Source organism: Candoia aspera, chromosome 3 (genome assembly GCF_035149785.1).
Source record: "Candoia aspera isolate rCanAsp1 chromosome 3, rCanAsp1.hap2, whole genome shotgun sequence".
Classification (NCBI taxonomy): domain Eukaryota; kingdom Metazoa; phylum Chordata; class Lepidosauria; order Squamata; family Boidae; genus Candoia; species Candoia aspera.
This window is the reverse complement of record NC_086155.1, coordinates 157,571,633-157,592,545: the sequence shown is the minus strand read 5'-3', so window position 1 is coordinate 157,592,545 and position 20,913 is coordinate 157,571,633. Positions and strand designations below refer to the sequence as shown.

General features: G+C 38.6%; 1 protein-coding gene across 1 annotated transcript in view; it reads left to right on the top strand.

Annotated features, from left to right (window-relative positions):
* The window catches only part of MTCL1 (microtubule crosslinking factor 1), a 141,003-nt gene that overhangs the window by 108,200 nt on the left and 11,890 nt on the right, over positions 1–20,913 (top strand). Inside the window, exons 10-14 of the mRNA XM_063299115.1 lie at positions 2,002–2,169; positions 4,278–4,526; positions 7,449–7,745; positions 10,185–10,216; positions 10,506–12,036. Coding sequence (XP_063155185.1) covers positions 2,002–2,169; positions 4,278–4,526; positions 7,449–7,745; positions 10,185–10,216; positions 10,506–12,036 — 2,277 coding nt within the window. The remainder of the gene's footprint in view (positions 1–2,001; positions 2,170–4,277; positions 4,527–7,448; positions 7,746–10,184; positions 10,217–10,505; positions 12,037–20,913) is intronic.

Sequence of the window (20,913 nt, the reverse complement as noted above, 5' to 3'; positions counted from 1 at the left end):
CTGATCCTCATAGAACTGGTCTACTTCAGCTTCTTCAGCATTTGTGGTTGGGGCGTATATTTGGGTCACTGTGATGTTAGATGGCTTGCCCTGAATTCGAATTGAGATCATTCTGTCGTTTTTTGGATTGTATCCAAGCACTGCTTTAGCCACTTTACTATTAATTACGAAGGCTACTCCATTTCTTCTGTGGTCCTCTTGTCCACAGTAGTAGATCTGGTGGTCATTTGATGTGATGTGGCCCATTCCAGTCCATTTCAGTTCACTGACACCCAAAATGTCTATCTTTAATCTTGACATCTCACCAATAACCACATCCAATTTGCCCTGGCTCATAGATCTTACATTCCAGGTTCCAATGGTGTGTTGATCCTTAGAACATCGGATTCGCCGTTCACCACCAGCACCGTCGGCCGCTAGCCGTCCTTTCGGCTTTGAGCTAGCTGCGTCATCACGTCTGGGGCTAGCTGAACTCATCCTCTGTTCCTCCCCAGTAGCATTTTGACCATCGTCCAACCTGGGGGTCTCATCTTCTGATGGTATACCGACATATCTCTGGTTGTACTGATCTATTTAGTTTTCACGCAAGAATACTGGGGTGGGTTGCCATTACCTTCCCCAGGGATCGCATTTAGTCTGACCTCTCTGTCATGACCTTCCCGTCTTGGGTGGCCCTTCACAGTTTGGCTCATGGCATCATTGAGGTGCTCAAGCTCCAGCACCACGACAAGGTAGTGATCCTTTGCTGAAGAAGTATTTTAGGTAGAAATGTATTTATATTTAAATACAGGTTTTGGTGATTGTTTTAAATGTTATAGGCCATTCAGGTTACTGAGGCTCTGTATTTTAGTTGTGAGTTTAAAATGGGTTTTAGTGAGTCACTGTATTAATTTCTAATGTTATATTGTATTATTTTGTATTGTTCTTGGTAATAAGAGCATGAAAAATAAAACTACTTTTCAAGAATGAGGCAAAAATAAAAGAGTTGCCTCAGCAATTGATTCCTTTCCACTTTTACACTTGAAATAAATTGTTTCATTTGATCTGAAGTAACAATTTATTAATGTAATAAACACAAAAATGCTAGGATATATGGCTGTATACTATGCAGGGTGATCTTATTCTAGAACACTGCTGTTTTGTGGGACTGCATCCCATTTTTATGGGATTCTGAAAGTTAAAGTGTGAATAGAAAGGTTGGACAAAGTACAAAAACATACTGTACATGTATTGGATGCAGGCCTTATTGGACATTTACTCTTACTGAAGCATTGCAAAAACCATGCCATTTAGCTAAGTTAAAATGCAGTCCTCTTCATACTTTGGTGTAGGGGGTTAAGGACTAGGACTGAGGATAAAATGAAGAAAGAACATCATGTAAAGCACCCTGTGCTTGTGAGACATGAATGTAGCAAAAATAAGATACATTGAAATGTTAGCCTACAAAGGCAGGTCAAAACGCTAGTGTGCTTAGTGAGAGAAGCTGAATAATTGTTTTATATTTGAGATGCTAAGGCATATGAAATACTGTAGCTATTATTTCTTAAATTCTGACTTCTTCTCTAAAATTTATTTTAGAGAAAATATTTTAGATAAATAAAATATTTATTTTAGATTTATTGGAAAAATAAACAGAAGACATTTTAAGATACAGTTTCACCACTTCAGAAAAGCTAGCAGGGAAAAGTTCTGAAAAGGAAACAATGAGGGTCTCTGTTTTATGTATGCTAAGAACCAATATACTATATACTATTTTTAAATGACTATCTTGATTGTCCTAAAAATGAAGTAAAATCACAATGTTAAAATTTATTATTAATTGGGGAGAAGAACTGTGGGCAAGTCTTTTGTGGACTTGCTGAATATTCTTTTTTTCCAGATCAACCTCCTTTTAAAATCTCATAAATATATAGGGGAGAGAAGACTTTTTATCCCAAGGTCTGTAAAGTGGTGGTTGATTTATAATCTTTCAGAACTGCAGATAGCTTTGTTTTTTTTCAGGCAAAGGAAAATAGCCGACTCTTGCATGCCCTGAAAATATTGTTGGATAACTTCCAGTCAGAACTCCAAGATGATGAGCAAGAACGTCATGATTTGCAGCAACAATATGCCACTGACAAAGCTGCATGGGAAATGGAGTGGACTAAACTGAAGTGTCAGCTGGAGCAGGTATGGTTCTTCCTATAATCTGAGTCACAGGATATGAGGGTGTAAGTGAAGTACAGCTCCCAGCAGAGATGTGTGCAGGATCTGATGATTTCATCAACATGTTGAAAACGTTATGAGAGCCAGTCTGGTATAGTGGTTAAGACATCAGGCTAGAAACCAGGAGACCGTAAATTCAAGTCCTGCCTTAAGCATGAAGCCAGCTGGGTGACTTTGAGTCAGTCACTCTCTTTCAGCCCTAGGAAGAAGGCAGTGGCAAACCACTTCCAAAAAACCTTGCCCAGAAAACTGCAAGGACTTGTCCAGGCAGTCACCAGGAATCAAAAAGTGACTTGAACCACAAAATTTAAAAATTTATTTGTGACACAAGCTCCTCTTCTTTGGGACATGTGATGTTATCATAAGTTATAAAAAGGGGCAGAGCTTGTGTTTCAGCTTGCCAGCAAGATTTGTGAAATGCTGAATCTTCCCCCTGAATTACTCTGAAGGATCTCTGTAGCTTTAGAATAAGGGCACTTCCACATGGTGCTTTGGCACTTCTCTTGGACTGGCACTACACCTCTGTGATCCTATGCTGTCATTGGCACTGGGTAACTGAGATTATTTTTTTCACACAACTCATATTGCACAACCACAGTTTTCCCATTTGTGATGTTGAACCTTAACAGATTTGGGAGTTGGCCAGATTGGCACAAGCTTCCTACTGGCAGAAGTTTTCCCAATCTCTGCTGCTTTTGTTTTTTATGTGAGCAGCTGCTAAGCTTCTATAGTGGCCCAAAGTCTTTGCCCCAGGCTTCAGACTGGCTCTGCAGTTAATAAGGTAAAGTAAAGGTAAAGGTTTCCCTTGACGTAAAGTCCAGTCGAGTCCGACTCTAGGGGGCGGTGCTCATCTCCGTTTCTAAGCCTTGGAGCCGGCGTTGTCCATAGGACACTTCCGGGTCATGTGGCCAGCATGACTCACGGAACGCCGTTACCTTCCCGCCGAAGCGGTACCAATTAATCTACTCACATTTGCATGTTTTCGAACTGCTTGGTGTGCAGGAGCTGGGATTAACAACGGGAGCTCACCCCGCCGCGCGGTTTCGAACCGCCGACCTTCCGATCGACAGCTCAGCGGTTTAACCCGCAGCGCTGCCCTTAAAAAAAACCCTTTACAACAAACATGCTATGAAGATAGGGATGGGGTTCTTGTTGGAGGTCAAGGTTTTGTTTCCTTTTTGATCAGCTGTATATTCTGCTGACTCACAGTTAATGCAGTTGAGGAGTAGCTCTGAGTATTTGGAGAACGATGAATTTGGCTGTGTTGAAGCAGTTCGAAAACATGCAAATGTGAGTAGATTAATAGGTACCGCTTCAGCAGGCAGGTAACGGCGTTCCGGTTAGTCACGCCGGCCACATGACCACAGAAGTGTCTACGGACAAACGCCGGCTCTTCGGCTTTGAAACGGAGATGAGCACCGCCCCCTAGAGTCAGACACGACTGGACTTAATGTCAAGGGAAACCTTTACCTTTACTATTCATGCAGTAGTTTTGCAACTTATAAAATGAAGAGAATTAAACCAGCAGATAAAACTAAATTTGCTAGTTAGATTTTTTCAATCCTATTTCCCTACTGAGCTGCAGCATTACCTATGGTTGCAGTAGCCATATCCTTTTTATATTCTTTATAATTATTTATATTATTCATATAATATATGTTGTATTATATAAATATAATAACTTATATTATCATATTATTCTTTTTTAATAACATGCCATTACTGGTGTAGTCAGGTAAAGAAGGTTGCACTGGAAATAAGTTTACGTTTGGTCTGGAGCTCAGACAGTACCCCAGAGGAACTATAAAATTGTAGTACTTTCTTTGTACTATAGAGCAGCAGAGTTAGTATACTTTCTGAACCACGCACGAATCATGAACTTCAGTGAGATATTTAATTGAACTGCAATTTTAAACTACTAGTTAAGCAAACACTGTTCCCATTTTATAGTTGCCTTTCAAATCAAAATGTGTTAAATGTTAAAGCATATGTCAAATTTGGTAGCAAATACTAATATTTTCATTTCTATGTAAAACTTTTGTGTCACTGGGAAATTTTGTTTTAATTTACAGCTGGAAGGGAAGAATGAAAAAGCACAGAGTCAGACTGGTCTGGATACCACAACAGCTTTCAAGAAGGAGAGAGAGGAACACAAGAAACTCTTGGCGGAAAGTCATCAATTAGTAATGGACTTGCAATGGCAAATTCAACACAATGAGAAAAACTGGAAAAGAGAAAAAGTAGAGCTTCTAGAACGGCTTGACAAAGACCGGCGAGAGTGGGAGAGGCAAAAAAAGGATCTGCTCAGGAGGGTAGAACAGGTAAGTTGTAATCTTCTAAGACAAGATCCATCTCAGGAATTAACTGCTCCAAAGGAATATTATATCTATGTCATTCAATACAATTTGTTAGTCGAAAAAAGTGCTACCAGACTCCTTCCAGTTTGTACCACCACAGACTAACATGGCTCTCCTTCTACAAAGTCTACAACCAAATGAAAAGCACCCTTACTAGTACCTGGGAAATTGCTTAAAGGTTAAGATTCTTTCCTTTTTCATTTCGATCAGAAATAATTGTTTCTTAGAAATATTTGTTTCTTAGACTTCCCATGTTTTTCCTTTACTGTTGAGAACCAAAATCCACAGAGCTTATTTTTCTGATTTTCTCATCATAAGTAAAATTGTTAACAAGAAAGCAGTTCTTGTGAAACTACAACATAAGCACTTAGAGGTGTTCAGCTGCAGAAGATGACAAGTGTATTTTGAAGTTTCTATGACCCTGTATATGGAACCAGGAGAATTCAGATTTTGCAATCATAGCTTTTGCAATAAAAGCAGCAACTTCTTCTGTCATGTTAAAGACTAACCAGTTAATTATGGCATGAGCTTTCATGGACTAGCCTCCACTTCATTAGATACTTTTTAAAAAAAAATTATAAGTGGTTACTTTAGTCTCAGAAATGCCTGCTTTAAATATTTCTGTTATGAGTCTTTATCTTAGACAATGTTTTCTTTGTTCCACAAATGTTGTTATTTGTAAAGTTGCAGCAGATCTGCTTAAGATGTTCATATTCATCAATGAAAGCCTTTGATGCATTTATGACAAAAAGTCAAGGAAATATTAGAATGTTTAATTCTCATTAAAGTACTTATAATCTAATTATTTATTTCAGTGATGAAATTTCCTGAATAACTGAGCCACCTTATATCTGATGGCCAGTTGTGAAAATATATGAAAGAATGAATTATCCTGCCTGTACTTTTAATATACCTCTCTTCAATAGAAATTTTACATAGATGTTTTCACATAGAAGATATTTTCTAGCCTGAATTTCTGTCCATTAATTATTTAAACTAGATTTTGTGATCCTGATTTTCATAATGTTCAAGAAGGCTAATATGCAGTCTCCAAAGATTCCTGTGCACGATCACTACCCTTTTATTTTATAAATAAACTATACTTAGAAAATGTTAGATTTATTGCTGCAGCAATCTATACAACTACAACTGAAAGTAATAGATCTTCTTACTCCAGTAAAAATACTACAAAATCAGTTTATATCTTGTTGGCTTTTGAAATCATAATTAAAATCTTTTCTATCACTGGCTGAGTTTTCCTTTCCCCAGAATGGAATATTTTCCTTATCTTCCATTGACATGTAATAAAACTAAAAAGAAGACTGGGCTATGGATGGATCAGTTACAGAACAGCAATTGAAAATCTGAAATTTTCCTCATATATATATATACACACAAGCATACAGTATATACTAATAATGAAACAACACTTGTAGGGCAAGATATTTTCAGATATATTATTGCCTGTAATTCAGCATCTTTTTAACAGCCGAATGACACTTTCTGTGAAAACCATTTGTGAATCCCTGTGAACTCAGTGTCTGGATATGCAACATGCACAAGAAAAACCAAAAGGGTAATAAGTTGAAACATTTCAAAACAACTGGGAGTCAGCTTGTGGTAGTGATTAATGTGCTGATCCAGGAAAGTCATTCAGTCTCAGACCAGTCTACCTCACAGGATTGTAAGTGTAGGAATAAAATGAAGTAAGACCCCCATGAGCTTCTGGAGAAAAGGCTGGATGTAAATCTAACAGATAATGATGCTAACAACAACAACATTAACAATGAGAGGCCAAGAGCATAACTGATATGTGTTGATTTATAATCAACCATTTTACTTCTGACAAGTTAGGTCATGTTACAGAAAAGAGAAACATTTCCAAATATATAAAGTGTAGATCATTTGGGGTAATAGTACTAACTTATATATATAAGAAAATTGACCTACATTTTAAAGGAATAAAACTATCCTCTTTCAAATTCAGTGCTATAGTGTTATCTCCTGAGACACATCAAACCTAATTTTATCCTGTCTGTGACTGCAAGTTTTTAGGTTTTTAAATTATGTGTTTCACAGTTCATTTTTGTTGTTGTTCTCTAATTATGAAGAGAAGCTTTTTATTATTCCAGTATGTTATATATAAACATAAAAATTTATTTATTTATCAAAGTTCTCTGCCATCCATCTTGTACACAACGGCTTAATGCCAAACCTAAACAATATTCATTTCATAAATGCCTACATTGGTCTTAAATTCAGTGTATTTAATTCCTGCAAGCTATCTAGCACTCATGCTAACCACGAGACTTGCCCTATGGCAGTATGCATCTCAGAGCTCACTGTCCTAAACATGGTGGTACTGAATCCATCAAGTGGAAAGATGTACAATATTCACTCAATATAGTGTCTATGGGGTTTCTTTCTGCATACAGATTCAATAAAGAAGCATATATTTAACAGTCGAAATAGAATACTGCGGCCACAATTGTTTTTCTATCCGAACTGCAACAGTAGTGCTTGCACAGAGGCATTCACTGTTTAGACTTTTCATCACATTCATTTTACATCCAACTTCTAAAGAAAGTACAGGAAAATGGTATTTTAATACAACAGTAGCAGGGCAACCCTTTCTAGTATTTATTCAGGTACAAGTTTCACTTAGACTAATCAATGTACAATTTTAACCTCTGCCTTTATATATTATAACAATACAATAAAGTTTCATATAAACAATGCTAATGTAAAAAAGATGCAGTAACAGAAAATAAAGTAGCATGAAATACTGGGGGAGATAGAGACCTTGCATTCTCATTCTCTCTCTCTCTCTCTCTCAAGATCTCTGTTAATTTTTTGTCTGTTCGTTAATCTCTTTCTCATCCTCAGAAAGTAAATTCATCAAGAGGGGACACTATCCTTTCTGATTCAAAAGAAACTGCCTTTCATTCATTTTTAAACCAAGGGAACCATCATGTGCCTCATTCATTGGGGTCAAGGTCCTATTCTGATTCAGACACCATGCAATTTGAAGATCGATCACTGTCTAAATTGAAAGAAAGTGACAGATGCACTGCCACAGAAAACTTATTTCTAGATACATTGTCTCTTGATTCTCCAGACGATTCTGATGAACCTCAATCACAGATATTGGAACGAGAGAGGTTCTTAACTGGTGTAAATGAGGTAAATGTCCCTTGACTTTTACACTATCAATTACATGATAATTAATACTGCCATTCATGACAAAATATTTTCATCAAATGCCTATAGTTTATAAGCCAGTGGCAACTTCATCCTGACCTTTATTTTTATTACCTACTGTGAACTGAAATCAAATATCAACAGTGTGTATATCAACTGTATGTAAAGCGTAAGCACTATACATAAAGTAGTAACGTAGTCAAATGATATTTTTGTAGTGAAAGTATGCAAATGATGGGAAATAGAGATTATACCTTCTTATGTTGCCCTCTAGGCAGCCAGTTCTTCTGGATATCCTTAATGTATATTAATGTTATTTTATTTATTTGGGTATTTGCACCTAAATCATACCTTTATTGCAAATTATACCTTTGCATACCTAATCAACGAGAAAGGGTTTCACAAAATACTACAAAATAGAGGTATGTATGTATGTGTATGTGTGTATATGTATGTGTGTATATATACACACACACACAATAACAGATATGTTAAAATTTGAACAGTTCTCTGAATCATTTTACAGCAAATTTCAGCATCCCAATATGTATATTAGAGAAGTTAGGGGAAGGGGATTCTAATTTGGAGAAAATATTTGAACAGTGAACAGTAAAGCTCCCAGTCTAAACTTCCTGGAAGAATGATGCCCTTCTATTGGGTGCTATGTCTTGAAGTGCCCTTCATTAAAGTTAACTCTTGGGTAAAGTTAATCATGTAGTTCAGAGTCAACTTGATAGAGAAGTTCTTGGTTTTTGAACACTTTCATTTGTAGAATGAAGGTTGTTTAGCTGCTATTAATACAAATAATCCCCAAATGGTGTTTTGATAGGGTTTCTCAAACTTTGTGGTGCCATGACCCCTTAAAATAATGAATCCTTGTGCCCCCCCCACCATGAATGATGCTGATGCTGATATTGATAAAAGAATTAAACATTCTGCAATTGTGTAGAACTTTTTACAGCAGGCTATTTTCTAGGTGAGCCATCAAGTCTCTGAAATCCTATCAGAAGCCAGCTCTCAATATATTCCTGGCCAATAATTTTGGTTCTCACACAGCAGCTTTTATCAGACAGGACAGGAGTTCTAAGAATTCTCAAGTCTGCTGCTGCCCACTCACCCCACTCATCACCACTTCCTTTTCTCCTCCATGTGACACCTTCTCTCCTCTGCTGCTGGAGTAGCAGCTAAAGCCTCAGGCTAACAGTATCTTGTAGGCACCATCACTGTTGAATAAAACCTGATCTATCACTCTGGTACTACTGTATGATTGCTATCAGAACTTGGGCTCTTATCTGCTACTTAGCCTGGGGGGCGGTGAGGGAGGTAGCAGGCAGGGTCAGAAAAAAGGGGTGGCAATCAGGTGAACAGAAAAGGCAGCAGCAGGCTCAAGAGGACTCTGAGGCTTGGCCTGGACATGGCTGCTACTGTGACAGCCATGCCACTGTGACAACCAAGATGGCTAGCCATGGAACAGAACAGAAAGACAGCTTGTCCAGGCAGAGCAAGAACGTGATCTTGTCCAAACCCCCTCCAAACTGCAACTCTCCAGAGCATGACTCACAGTTTAAGGACCTCTAGGTTGTGGATTATGTCCATCTTATTACATTAATATTGCTCAGGCAAGGATTGGAAGGGAACCCTATGTAGACATCATCACACATATGTGAACAGATTATCACAATTTTACTGTACCTCAGTCCATAAAAAAAATTAGGAAATATAACTCCTTCCTCTGGGCTTTTAATAACAGCAGTTCTTGAGCTCTCATATTGTGGTTGCTATCTATCATTTGAATATTTTACTAAGACCCCAAACCATTATCTTTTTAACTCTGCTTCAGCAAAACAAGAGTTTTTAAAACTTAGTCATATAAATTATAGTAGAGAAGTGGTATTTCCTATGGTATAGAAAATGTCTGTATAGTATTTCCAACATGAAGAGAGCCCCACTACACACATAATAGCAATAATTTTCAGCTAGTGTCATGTATAGTGAATAATAATGAAACAATGTGCCTCAAAAGTAGATTTTTATCTCAAATATTAACATTGTTAGATTGTTAATATCAAAGGAAATAACATAGAATAGGAGGTTTATACATACAAATATGATTTCTAATATATACCATTTGCCTTTACAATCATTTTATTGTAATTAAAATACATTTAGAACAGAAAGCTATGATCAATCTTTTTTGCACAATGCAAGGAACACTTTTTAGTTAATCATCAAATCAGGTATTATTTATACATAGGCATTTAAGGCAGTGATTCACTTTTATTTATTAAAATATGCAGAGAGGATTTTGATACATTCTTGAAATGATTTTCAAGTATCTGAACAATTAAGTAAATTAATGCAAATACAGCCACTGATACACATATACACAAGATCAAAATTAACTCTTAATTTTACTTCCAGGAAGAAGAAATGCACAAGGGAAATCTACAAAGGTGAGTAAAGGTGAAAGAGAAATCACAAAATGAACTCTGTAATATATTAACACACTTACCTACATATGCAGTAAGTTCAGATCTATTGGAAAATTACTCTTAGAATCTTTCCATGACAGCTATATGGTAGCTGTGTATTTATTTATGCACAAGCATCCAGCCCTTAAAATGAAATCCACAATTTAAAGTAGGGATGGAGCAGTATCTTTTAAAGGATTTTCATATGATTTCCTTCCTTCCTTCCTTCCTTCCTTCCTTCCTTCCTTCCTTCCTTCCTTCCTTCCTTCAGGGCAATGTCAGTTTCCTCTATGTCAGAGTTCAAGCGTTTGATGGACATTTCTCCCTTTCTTCCTGAGAAGACTATACCATCCTCTAACACCAAAGAAGATACAACACCTCCATTATCTCCTGATGATTTGAAATACATAGAGGAATTTAACAAAAATTGGGATTACAACACTACCAGAAGCCAGAGTGGAGCTTTAGAAAGGCCTTCAGATACATGGGCAGAAAGGACAGAGATGGGAAAAGCAGGAAATAATTCTGTTCCAAGTCCATTCCAGCCATCTTCATGGTACCTTACCACAAGTGTTACTATGACAACTAACACCATGACAAGTCCTGAACACTGCCAGAAACAGTCACTGAGAAGTCACATGGTTACAGAAAAAGTAGGAGTTAGAGTCTTTCATAGTCCACCAGTTCGCAGGTTTGATAACTCACTTGTCACTGGCGATGAAGGGAAAAATCAGCCTGAGACAGACTTTTTGTTTCCTGGGACCAAAGCTAAGGGAAATATGGGTGAGATAAAAAGTGCTTCATCAGAAGTGTTTGGACGATGGCCTTGTGACCTCTCCAAACATCATAATGATTTCCTAGAAACTGGCCTTCATCCAATTGAACATCCTATCTGTACTACAGTGGGCTTTGCCTCATCCTTGCACAATCTGGAGCTGTCCAGAAACATGAGTGATGATATGAAAGAGGTAGCTTTTTCTGTCAGAAATGCAATACATTCAAGCTCAACAGATCTTCAGTTCAGAGACACAGCTTGTCAAACCAATGGTATGAGAACAATGGGGACACAGACTACTCAAACAATCAGTGTGGGCTTACAGACAGACACTTTGCGTACAATCACCAGCAGTCCACATAAATGTCTGACTCCAAAAGGGGGCTCTACACCTGTTTCATCACCATCAAGAAGTTTAAGAAGCAGACAAATGGCTACTGCTATTGAAAAGGTCCAGGGCAAATATGAACGGACATGCTGCTCTCCCAAGTATGGCTCCCCAAAATTACAGAAAAAAGTTTGTTCCAAAACAGATCAGCCAATTAACCGGACATTACCAAGCACACCTCAGAAAGGATTTAGTGAATCTGCTTGGGCCAGATCCACCACTACGAGAGAGAGTCCAGTTCATACTACAATAAATGATGGCCTCTCAAGTCTGTTCAATATCATTGACCATACCCCTATAGCTTATGATACTTTCCAAAGATGCTCCAGGTCCAACAGCCGGTCAAAATCGGCAGAACCCAGGCCAGAACTTGAGCCTATGCAAGATATGTGCACAGGTATACGTGCCAGATCACCTAGTCCCCTCCGTTTGTGCACAGAACCACAAAAAGATGAAACAGGTGAAATAAGTATCAGGCAAGATTTATCTGCTCCTCCAGGATACACCCTAACAGAAAATGCTGCCAGAATCCTGAACAAGAAATTTATAGAGAATGCCTTAGCTTCACACAGCCCTCCAAGTCTTAGCAATGAAAATCGCACAAAAGAAGTAGTCAAAGATGATCCAGGATCCATAGAGGTAATAAGCTTTATCCTTATATTAGTAAAACAAATTAGAAATGTTAATGCTAATTGTGAGTGCTGCTTAGTACATATACTCACATTGCTTTGACTCAAAAAGAAATTGATTGCAATTATGTATATTGTATGTTTTGGAAGAACTTGATAACATCATTACCTTACAAATGGATTTTTGGAGACATGGTATTTCTATATGATAAATAGCAATTTTATTTATTTATTATTTATCGCATTTCTTCACCGCCCATCTCGACAAACAATTCTGGGTGGTTTACAAGTAAATTAAAACAAGAAAAGAATTAAATACCATTAAAAGAGATACATTATAAAATATAAATATACAAATATATAAAATGCACTTAACGTTGGGTTTCTAAAATAACTATAGTTTTGGCGGGGGGAATTCACTCCCTTTTGGAATTTTTGCATATCTTTGCCACTGAATATTATCAGAGCTTCATATGGGCCCTAATGATGCACAGAATAACTCTTAGTGAACAGATAACACTAAAGATTGGTGCTTGTTTCATTTATTTCAACAAGGTATTCAACAGTATGGAAAAATAATTACTCTTTGATTCAGTCAATTCAATTAAAGGGATAACTAGGGTAGTTATTGTTGTTATAGTTATTAGCTCATTGAACAATCAGGACTGATTTATGTAGATAAATCTGATAAGCTTTAGCTTTCATTATTATGATAATGAAGTTCTCACCATACAGATTCAAACCATGCTCTGCACAAAATAAGTTTTATAAAGCCTCTGCTGTTTGGTGATGTTTGTTCATCAGACTCCTACATGAAGCTCTGAGAACAATCAGTTGGAAAGATACACAAAAAATTTAGCAAATTAGAAAAAGGGATGAATACTTTTTCAGAAGACTATATATCCTGGTGATGGTTTTCCTATCTGGAAGATAGCAGAATGCCATTATTAATAATTTCAGTTTCCATTAGTCCAACCTCAAGTATGTTTCACAGGAAAATGTTTATGTCTAGTTTGTATGGTTAGAATTGCTAAAAATAACTATTCTAAGTGAAGGGTACATATTTATTAATATCAGTTACTTTCTGTGTAGATTAAACATTTAATTCTTGGAGACTTTCCTACCTGATGCCCTTCAGATGCTTTGTATTTTAATTCCCTAATTCCCCATTTTGTATTATCAACACTGATTATGAGTAGGAGATTATGGGAAGTGAAGTTCAACACATCTAGAAGATCCCAAGTTAGGAAAAGTTCAATATAGCATTCAGGAAGTGTTTTTTTAGATATCACACCCTGCCCCCACTCTACTCTATCCTCAGATAACTTAGCTGCAAAGAATGACTGCCTAAAGTGTACATCGATTAAACAGAATTGAATGTGAGGTTACAATAAACTACCAGATTGAGAACAAGTCTGTATCTTTTGAATTACGTACATTTGCTAATTTAGGCCTCCAAATTATTTATATTCCTACTGTGTGGAATCCACACAGTAGTAAACAGAAACTGGTTTAGATAATGTAGAAAAATGTGGACAAAGGACATGCAAGTGAACTGCTTCCAGGTCACGTAGAATGAGACATGGTCAATAGAATTTGCATATCCTGGCAGGGAATAAACAGTCCTTTTCCAAATAAAAATGTTTAGGTTTAGGGACAGAGGAAGAAGAGCTACAGCTATTTAGAGGTTGGTTTGCTGGTTTATTTTAAATATAGATGCTGTTAATACATTGCTTTCAATGAATTTTCATTGTAATCACTAAACTCAGTTTATTATATTTATTTTTGAAATTATTTATTTTTGTTATTTATTGTCATATTTCTCCCCACCCAACTCATACTACGAGTCTGGGCAGTTTACAGACAATTAGGAATAAAACAATAAAATGTCATTAAAACAATATAATATAAATATAAATATATGTAAAAATATAAAAATATAAAATAAGCAACATAGAATAAATAATATAAAATTCAAGATGGGAAATAGTGATGTTATTGTTGGTCCTATCAGGGGGCCAACCACCCCCATAATTGGCTATCCCCCCTCCCACCCCAGGCAAGGCAGCATAACCAGGTTTTAACCCCCTTCTGGAAGGCCGGGAGAGTGGGTGCCTGCCTTACTTCCGGGGGTAGCTTATTCCAGAGGGCGGGTGCCACAGCAGAGAATGCCCTCCTCCTGGACCCTGTCAAATGACAGTCTCTTATCGGCAGGGTCCATAACATGCCCTCTCTGCCTGACCGGGTGGGACGGGTCGATGTAACAGGGATGAGGCGGTTCCTCAGATAACCTGGACCCATGCCATGTAGGGCTTTAAAGGTGATAACCAACACGTTGAATTGGACCCGGAAGGAAAACAGCACCCAATGTAGCTTGCTCAGCAACAGTGTTATATGTACCCTTCTAGGGGCTCCTAAAACTGCTTGCGTGGCCGCATTTTGCACCAGCTGTAGCTTCCAGATACTCTTCAAGGATAACCCCATGTACAGCGCATTGCAGTAGTCTATGTGGGAGATGACCAGGGCATGAATGACCGTTCAGAGGGACTCCCAATCCAGGAAAGGGTTAGCTGATGCACAACACGAAGTTATGGAAAGGCCCCCCTGGCCATGACTGCCACCTGCTCCTTGAGCAGGAGTCGTGAGTCCAGAAGAACCCCCAGGTTCCACACCAGATCTGTCTGGGGCAGTGCAACCCCATCCAGAGCCAAAGATGGCACATTCCCGGATACCCAGGAGCCCCCAACCCACAGCCATTCCATCTTACCAGGGTTCAGCTGAAGCCTGTTGTTCCCCATCCAGACCCCTACAGCCTCCAGGCACCGAGAAAGAGTGGTCACAACATCCCTTACCTCACCCGGGATGGAGATGTATAATTGAGTATCATCCGCTTATTGATGATAGCTCACTCCGTGGCAATGGATGATCTCACCCACGGTTTCATGTAGATGTTAAAAAGGAGCAGAGAGAGTACCAAACCCTGTGGCACCCCACAAAGGAGGGGCTGTGGGCCAGATCTCTCGCTTATCAACACCGATTGGGATCAGCCCTGGAGGAAGGAGGCGAACCAGCGCAAAACCACATTGCCCACCTCCAATTCCCTGAGTTGACCCAAAAGGATACCATGGTCGATGGTATTGAAAGCTGCTGAGAGGTCAAGAAGAGCCAGGATGGATGCACTGCCCCCATCCTGCTCTCGCCAGAGATCATCCATAAGTGCGACCAGCGCTGTTTCTGTCCCATATCCTGGCCTGAAACCCGACTGAAAGGGGTCCAGATAATTCATTTCATCCAGGATCCCCTGGAGCTGCAACGCCACCACTTTCTTAACCACCTTCCCTAAAAAGGGGAGGTGGGAGACTGGATGAAAATGGCCCAGAATGGTGGGGTCCAGTGATGGTTTCTTGAGGAGGGGAAGGAATTTGATAAAGCTAAATAATATACAGTTAGATTAACATATATCTAATAAGGTGTATTAGAGGTATTTAATATTTCTATCCATTAAAGGTTGACTAGCTTTATCAAATTCAGAAATAAACACATATAAAAATAAGATACTTTTATATTCACAAATTCCCTGAACATTTATCAAATTGTCACAAATAGGGGAAAAAGCACAGCTACTTATATTGCACTTCAGCAAAGGATCGTTACCTTGTCATGGTGCTGGAGCTTGAGCACCTCAATGATGCCATGGGCTAAACCATGAAGGGCCACCCAAGACGGGAAGGCCATGACAGAGAGGTCAGAATAAATGCGATCCCTGGGGAAAGTAATGGCAACCCACCTCAGTATTCTTGCCGTGAAAACTAAATGGATCAGTACAACCAGAGATATGTCGGTATACCATTGGAAGATGAGACCCCCAGGTTGGAAGATGGTCACAATGCTACTGGGGAGGAACAGAGGATGAGTTCAACTAGCCCCAGACGTGATGACGCAGCTAGCTCAAAGCCGAAAGGACGGCTAGCGGCCGACGGTGCTGGTGGTGAACAGCGAATCCGATGTTCTAAGGATCAACACACCATTGGAACCTGGAATGTAAGATCTATGAGCCAGGGCAAATTGGATGTGGTTATTGGTGAGATGTCAAGATTAAAGATAGACATTTTAGGCGTCAGTTAGCTGAAATGGACTGGAATGGGCCACTTCACATCAAATGACCACCAGATCTACTACTGTGGACAAGAGGACCACAGAAGAAATGGAGTAGCCTTCGTAATTAATAGTAAAGTGGCTAAAGCAGTGCTTGGATACAACCCAAAAAATGATAGAATGATCTCAATTTGAATTCAGGGCAAGCCATCTAACATCACAGTGACCCAAATATACGCCCCAACCACAGATGCTGAAGAAGCTGAAGTAGACCAGTTCTATGAGGATCTGCAGCACCTACTGGACAACACACCTAAAAGAGATGTTATTTTTATCACAGGAGACTGGAATGCTAAGGTGCGCAGTCAAATGACACCTGGAATTACAGGTAAGCATGGCCTGGGAGAACAAAACGAAGCAGGACATAGGCTGATAGAATTTTGCCAAGACAACTCACTCTGCATAACAAACACTCTCTTCCAACAACCTAAGAGACGGCTTTATACGTGGACTTCACCAGATGGACAACACCGAAATCAGATTGACTACATCCTTTGCAGCCAAAGGTGGTAGACAGCTATACAGTCGGTAAAAACAAGACCTGGAGCTGACTGTAGTTCAGATCACGAACTTCTTCTTGCACAATTTAGGATCAGACTAAAGAGATTAGGGAAGACCCACTGATCAGCTAGATATGAGCTCACTAATATTCCTAAGGAATATGCAGTGGAGGTGAAGAATAGATTTAAGGGACTGGACTTAGTAGATAGGATCCCGGAAGAACTCTGGACAGAAGTTTGCAGCATAGTTCAGGAGGCGGCAACAAAATACATCCCAAAGAAAGAGAGAACCAAGAAGGCAAAATGGCTGTCTGCTGAGACACTAGAAGTAGCCCAAGAAAGAAGGAAAGCAAAAGGCAACAGCGATAGGGGGAGATATGCCCAATTAAATGCAAAATTCCAGAGGTTAGCCAGAAGGGATAAGGAATTATTTTTAAACAAGCAATGCGCGGAAGTGGAAGAAGACAATAGAATAGGAAGGACAAGAGACCTCTTCCAGAAAATAAGAAACATCAGAGGTAAATTCCAGGCAAAAATGGGTATGATCAAAAACAAAGATGGCAAGGACCTAACAGAAGAAGAAGAGATCAAGAAAAGGTGGCAAGAATATGCAGAAGACCTGTATAGGAAGGATAACAATATCGGGGATAGCTTTGACGGTGTGGTCAGTGAGCTAGAGCCAGACATCCTGAAGAGTGAGGTTGAATGGGCCTTAAGAAGCATTGCTAATAACAAGGCAGCAGGAGACAACGGCATCCCAGCTGAACTGTTCAAAATCTTGCAAGATGATGCTGTCAAGGTAATGCATGCTATATGCCAGCAAATTTGGAAAACACAAGAATGGCCATCAGATTGGAAAAAATCAACTTATATCCCCATACCAAAAAAGGGAAACACTAGAGAATGTTCAGCCTATCGAACAGTGGCACTCATTTCACATGCCAGTAAGGCAATGCTCAAGATCCTGCAAGGTAGACTTCAGCAATTCATGGAGCGAGAATTGCCAGATATACAAGCTGGGTTTAGAAAAGGCAGAGGAACTAGGGACCAAATTGCCAATATCCGCTGGATAATGGAAAAAGCCAGGGAGTTTCAGAAAAACATCTATCTCTGTTTTATTGACTATTCCAAAGCTTTTGACTGTGTGGACCATAGCAAACTGTGGCAAGTTCTTAGCGGTATGGGAATACCAACTCATCTTGTCTGCCTCCTGAGGAATCTATATAATGACTAAGTAGCAACAGTAAGAACAGACCACAGAACAACGGACTGGTTTAAGATTGGGAAAGGAGTACAGCAGGGCTGTATACTCTCACCCTACCTATTCAACTTGTACACAGAACACATAATGCGATGTGCTGGGCTTGAGGAATCCAAGGCTGGAGTTAAAATTGCTGGAAGAAACATTAACAATCTCAGATATGCAGATGATACCACTTTGATGGCTGAAAGCGAAGAGGAACTGAGGAGCCTTATGACGAAGGTGAAAGAAGAAGGTGCAAAAGCTGGCTTGCAGCTAAACCTGAAAAAAACCAAGATTATGGCAACCAGCTTGATTGATAACTGGCAAATAGAGAAAACGTAGAGGCAGTGAAAGACTTTGTATTTCTAGGTGCAAAGATTATTGCAGATGCTGACTGCAGTCAGCAAATCAGAAGACATTTAATCCTTGGGAGAAGAGCAATGACAAATCTTGATGAAATAGTTAAGAGTAGAGACATCACACTGGCAACTAAGGTCCACATAGTTAAAGCAATGGTGTTCCCTGTAGTAATATATGGCTGCGAGAGCTGGACCATAAGGAAGGCTGAGAGAAGGAAGATCGATGCTTTTGAACTGTGGTGTTGGAGGAAAATTCTGAGAGTGCCTTGGACTGCAAGAAGATCAAACCAGTCCATCCTCCAGGAAATAAAGCCAGACTGCTCACTTGAGGGAATGATATTAAAGGCAAAACTGAAATACTTTGGCCACATAATGAGGAGATAGGACACCCTGGAGAAGATGCTGATGCTAGGGAGAGTAGAAGGCAAAAGGAAGAGGGGCTGACCAAGGGCAAGATGGATAGATGATATTCTAGAGGTGACGGACTTGTCCCTGGGGGAGCTGGGGGTGTTGACGACCGACAGGAAGCTCTGGCGTGGGCTGGTCCATGAAGTCACAAAGAGTCAGAAGCGACTGAATGAATAAACAACAACTTATATTGCAATGCAGTAATTCTTGTTATAGTAGCTTTTGAGTGGGCTTTGTCAAGATGACAGCAGCTTCACATTAATTGATTTATAATGCAATTCTATGGATATTTTCTTAGAAGAACCACTGTATTCAATTGGTTTTTCTCTCAAGAGTGTATTGTTTTTTGCTTCATTTTATGTTTTTTATTTATATACTACATTTCTGTTTATTCCAACACTCAGGGTGACTTACAACAATAAAAAGCATAGAGTACAAAACATAACAAAAGCAATATAACTAAAAGCAAAATTAAAATTAAGCACTAACATAATGAACAATTAAAAGCTTGGTTATCAAAGTCTGTTCATGCCATCTTTCTAAATTCTGGGGGGCATAAGCACCTTCTTAGAGAATATATTCCAGAGCCTGAGAGTCATACAGGAGAAAGTCCTTTCCCACATATCCAATAGTGAATCTTCCGGTAGTGGGAATATCTTCAGAAGAGACACTCCTGTTGATTGGAGTAACCAAAAATTCAATGGGAGATGTGGTCCCTCAGAAAATCAGGCTGTAAGCTTTTGGGCTTTAGAAGGCTACCCGAGCACCTTAAAATGTGCCTAGTAGATAATTAGTAACTAGTGCGAAATTCTTTCAGTAAAGTCATCATATGACCTCTGTATCTTGTACCAGCCTGCAGCCTGGCTAGCCACATTTTGCACCAGCTGCAATTTCCAAATACTTCTCAAGGGTTAGCCTCATATAAAGCACATTGTAATAGTCAAGGCAGGTTGTGGTCAAGATAACTCTCATTAAATAGGACTAGTTTAGAAAAGTTGGTAGTTGTATTACTAGTTGCAACTGTGTAAATGTGTTCCTGATCACAGCCATCAAGTGTAAATCCAGTGATAATAGGATATCAAGGAGCCCTCCCAAACTCTGAACATGTTCAGTGCAAGCCCATTCAGAAGAGGATTACCTTCAATGTATTAGGCTGACTAACTGCAAGAATTACATATAAAGCCATTTACAGGTCTTGTTTACTCCAATGTCCTATTAATTTCATTAGTATTTGTTTCCAAGTACTGTTGCTGTAGTAACTTAAATTTTCCACGGATGTGTAAATTCTTAAGGCAAAGTTTGAAAAATACAGCTTCAAAAGACATATTTTCAGAAAGTGCTATATGTGATCAAGTTTACAATCAGAATTCATTTACTGCAAAAATTTGACAGCTGTGGCTTCCATTCAGAATTCCTTATTCAAATACACTCTTGTTCAAGTTCAGTAACTAGGCCATAACCTGAAATGGCATTCTCTGTAAAGTTTACATACTTCGTCAGGTATATTGTTTGTTTGTTTGTTTGATGGAGAGCATTTCTTACTTTTCCATGCTAATCAGTTATTTTGAAGGACAATTCTGCTCTCCTAGCATGGGTCTTACTGATTCTAAATACTTGAACGGAATGCTATTTAGAAGATTTTTAGTATTTCATTTACACTATTTCCCATTGCTTGAAATTATTCAGTTAGGAAACATTCTGTGATACTTGGTAAAACATAAAGTACTTCTGGGAAATGCAGATGTGTATTATGTGTATATATATTAAATGCTTAGGAGTATTAACTTGTGCCAAAGGCTAGATACTAAATTCATATCTATAAAATGCAGTTTTAACAATAGCTTGTCCATCATTTCATTAAAATTCTAAATATTAAGCCACAATAGAGATATACTGAATCCCCTACTGTTAAGTTAAACAAAAACATTTTTCCAGTTTGAGCTGGAAAGAGTCTTGCATATATCAGTCATCAGAATGTTTTTTTTCAAGAGGCTGGAAAACAAAAAAGTTGTTGAAGAAATTCATATTATCTGACAAAAAGGCTAGGTAATGTAGTGTTCTCCCCTCCATTTTTTCTTTCTAATAACATAATTTTTGCTGTTTTGCCCTCTGACATAATTTCTATAGGGATAGCATATAGTAGTATATTGTTTTCTTTACCTATATTTCTTTTTCTTTTTCCTAAATAGAGCCCAGAGGCAAAAATAAAATAGCAAATTCAT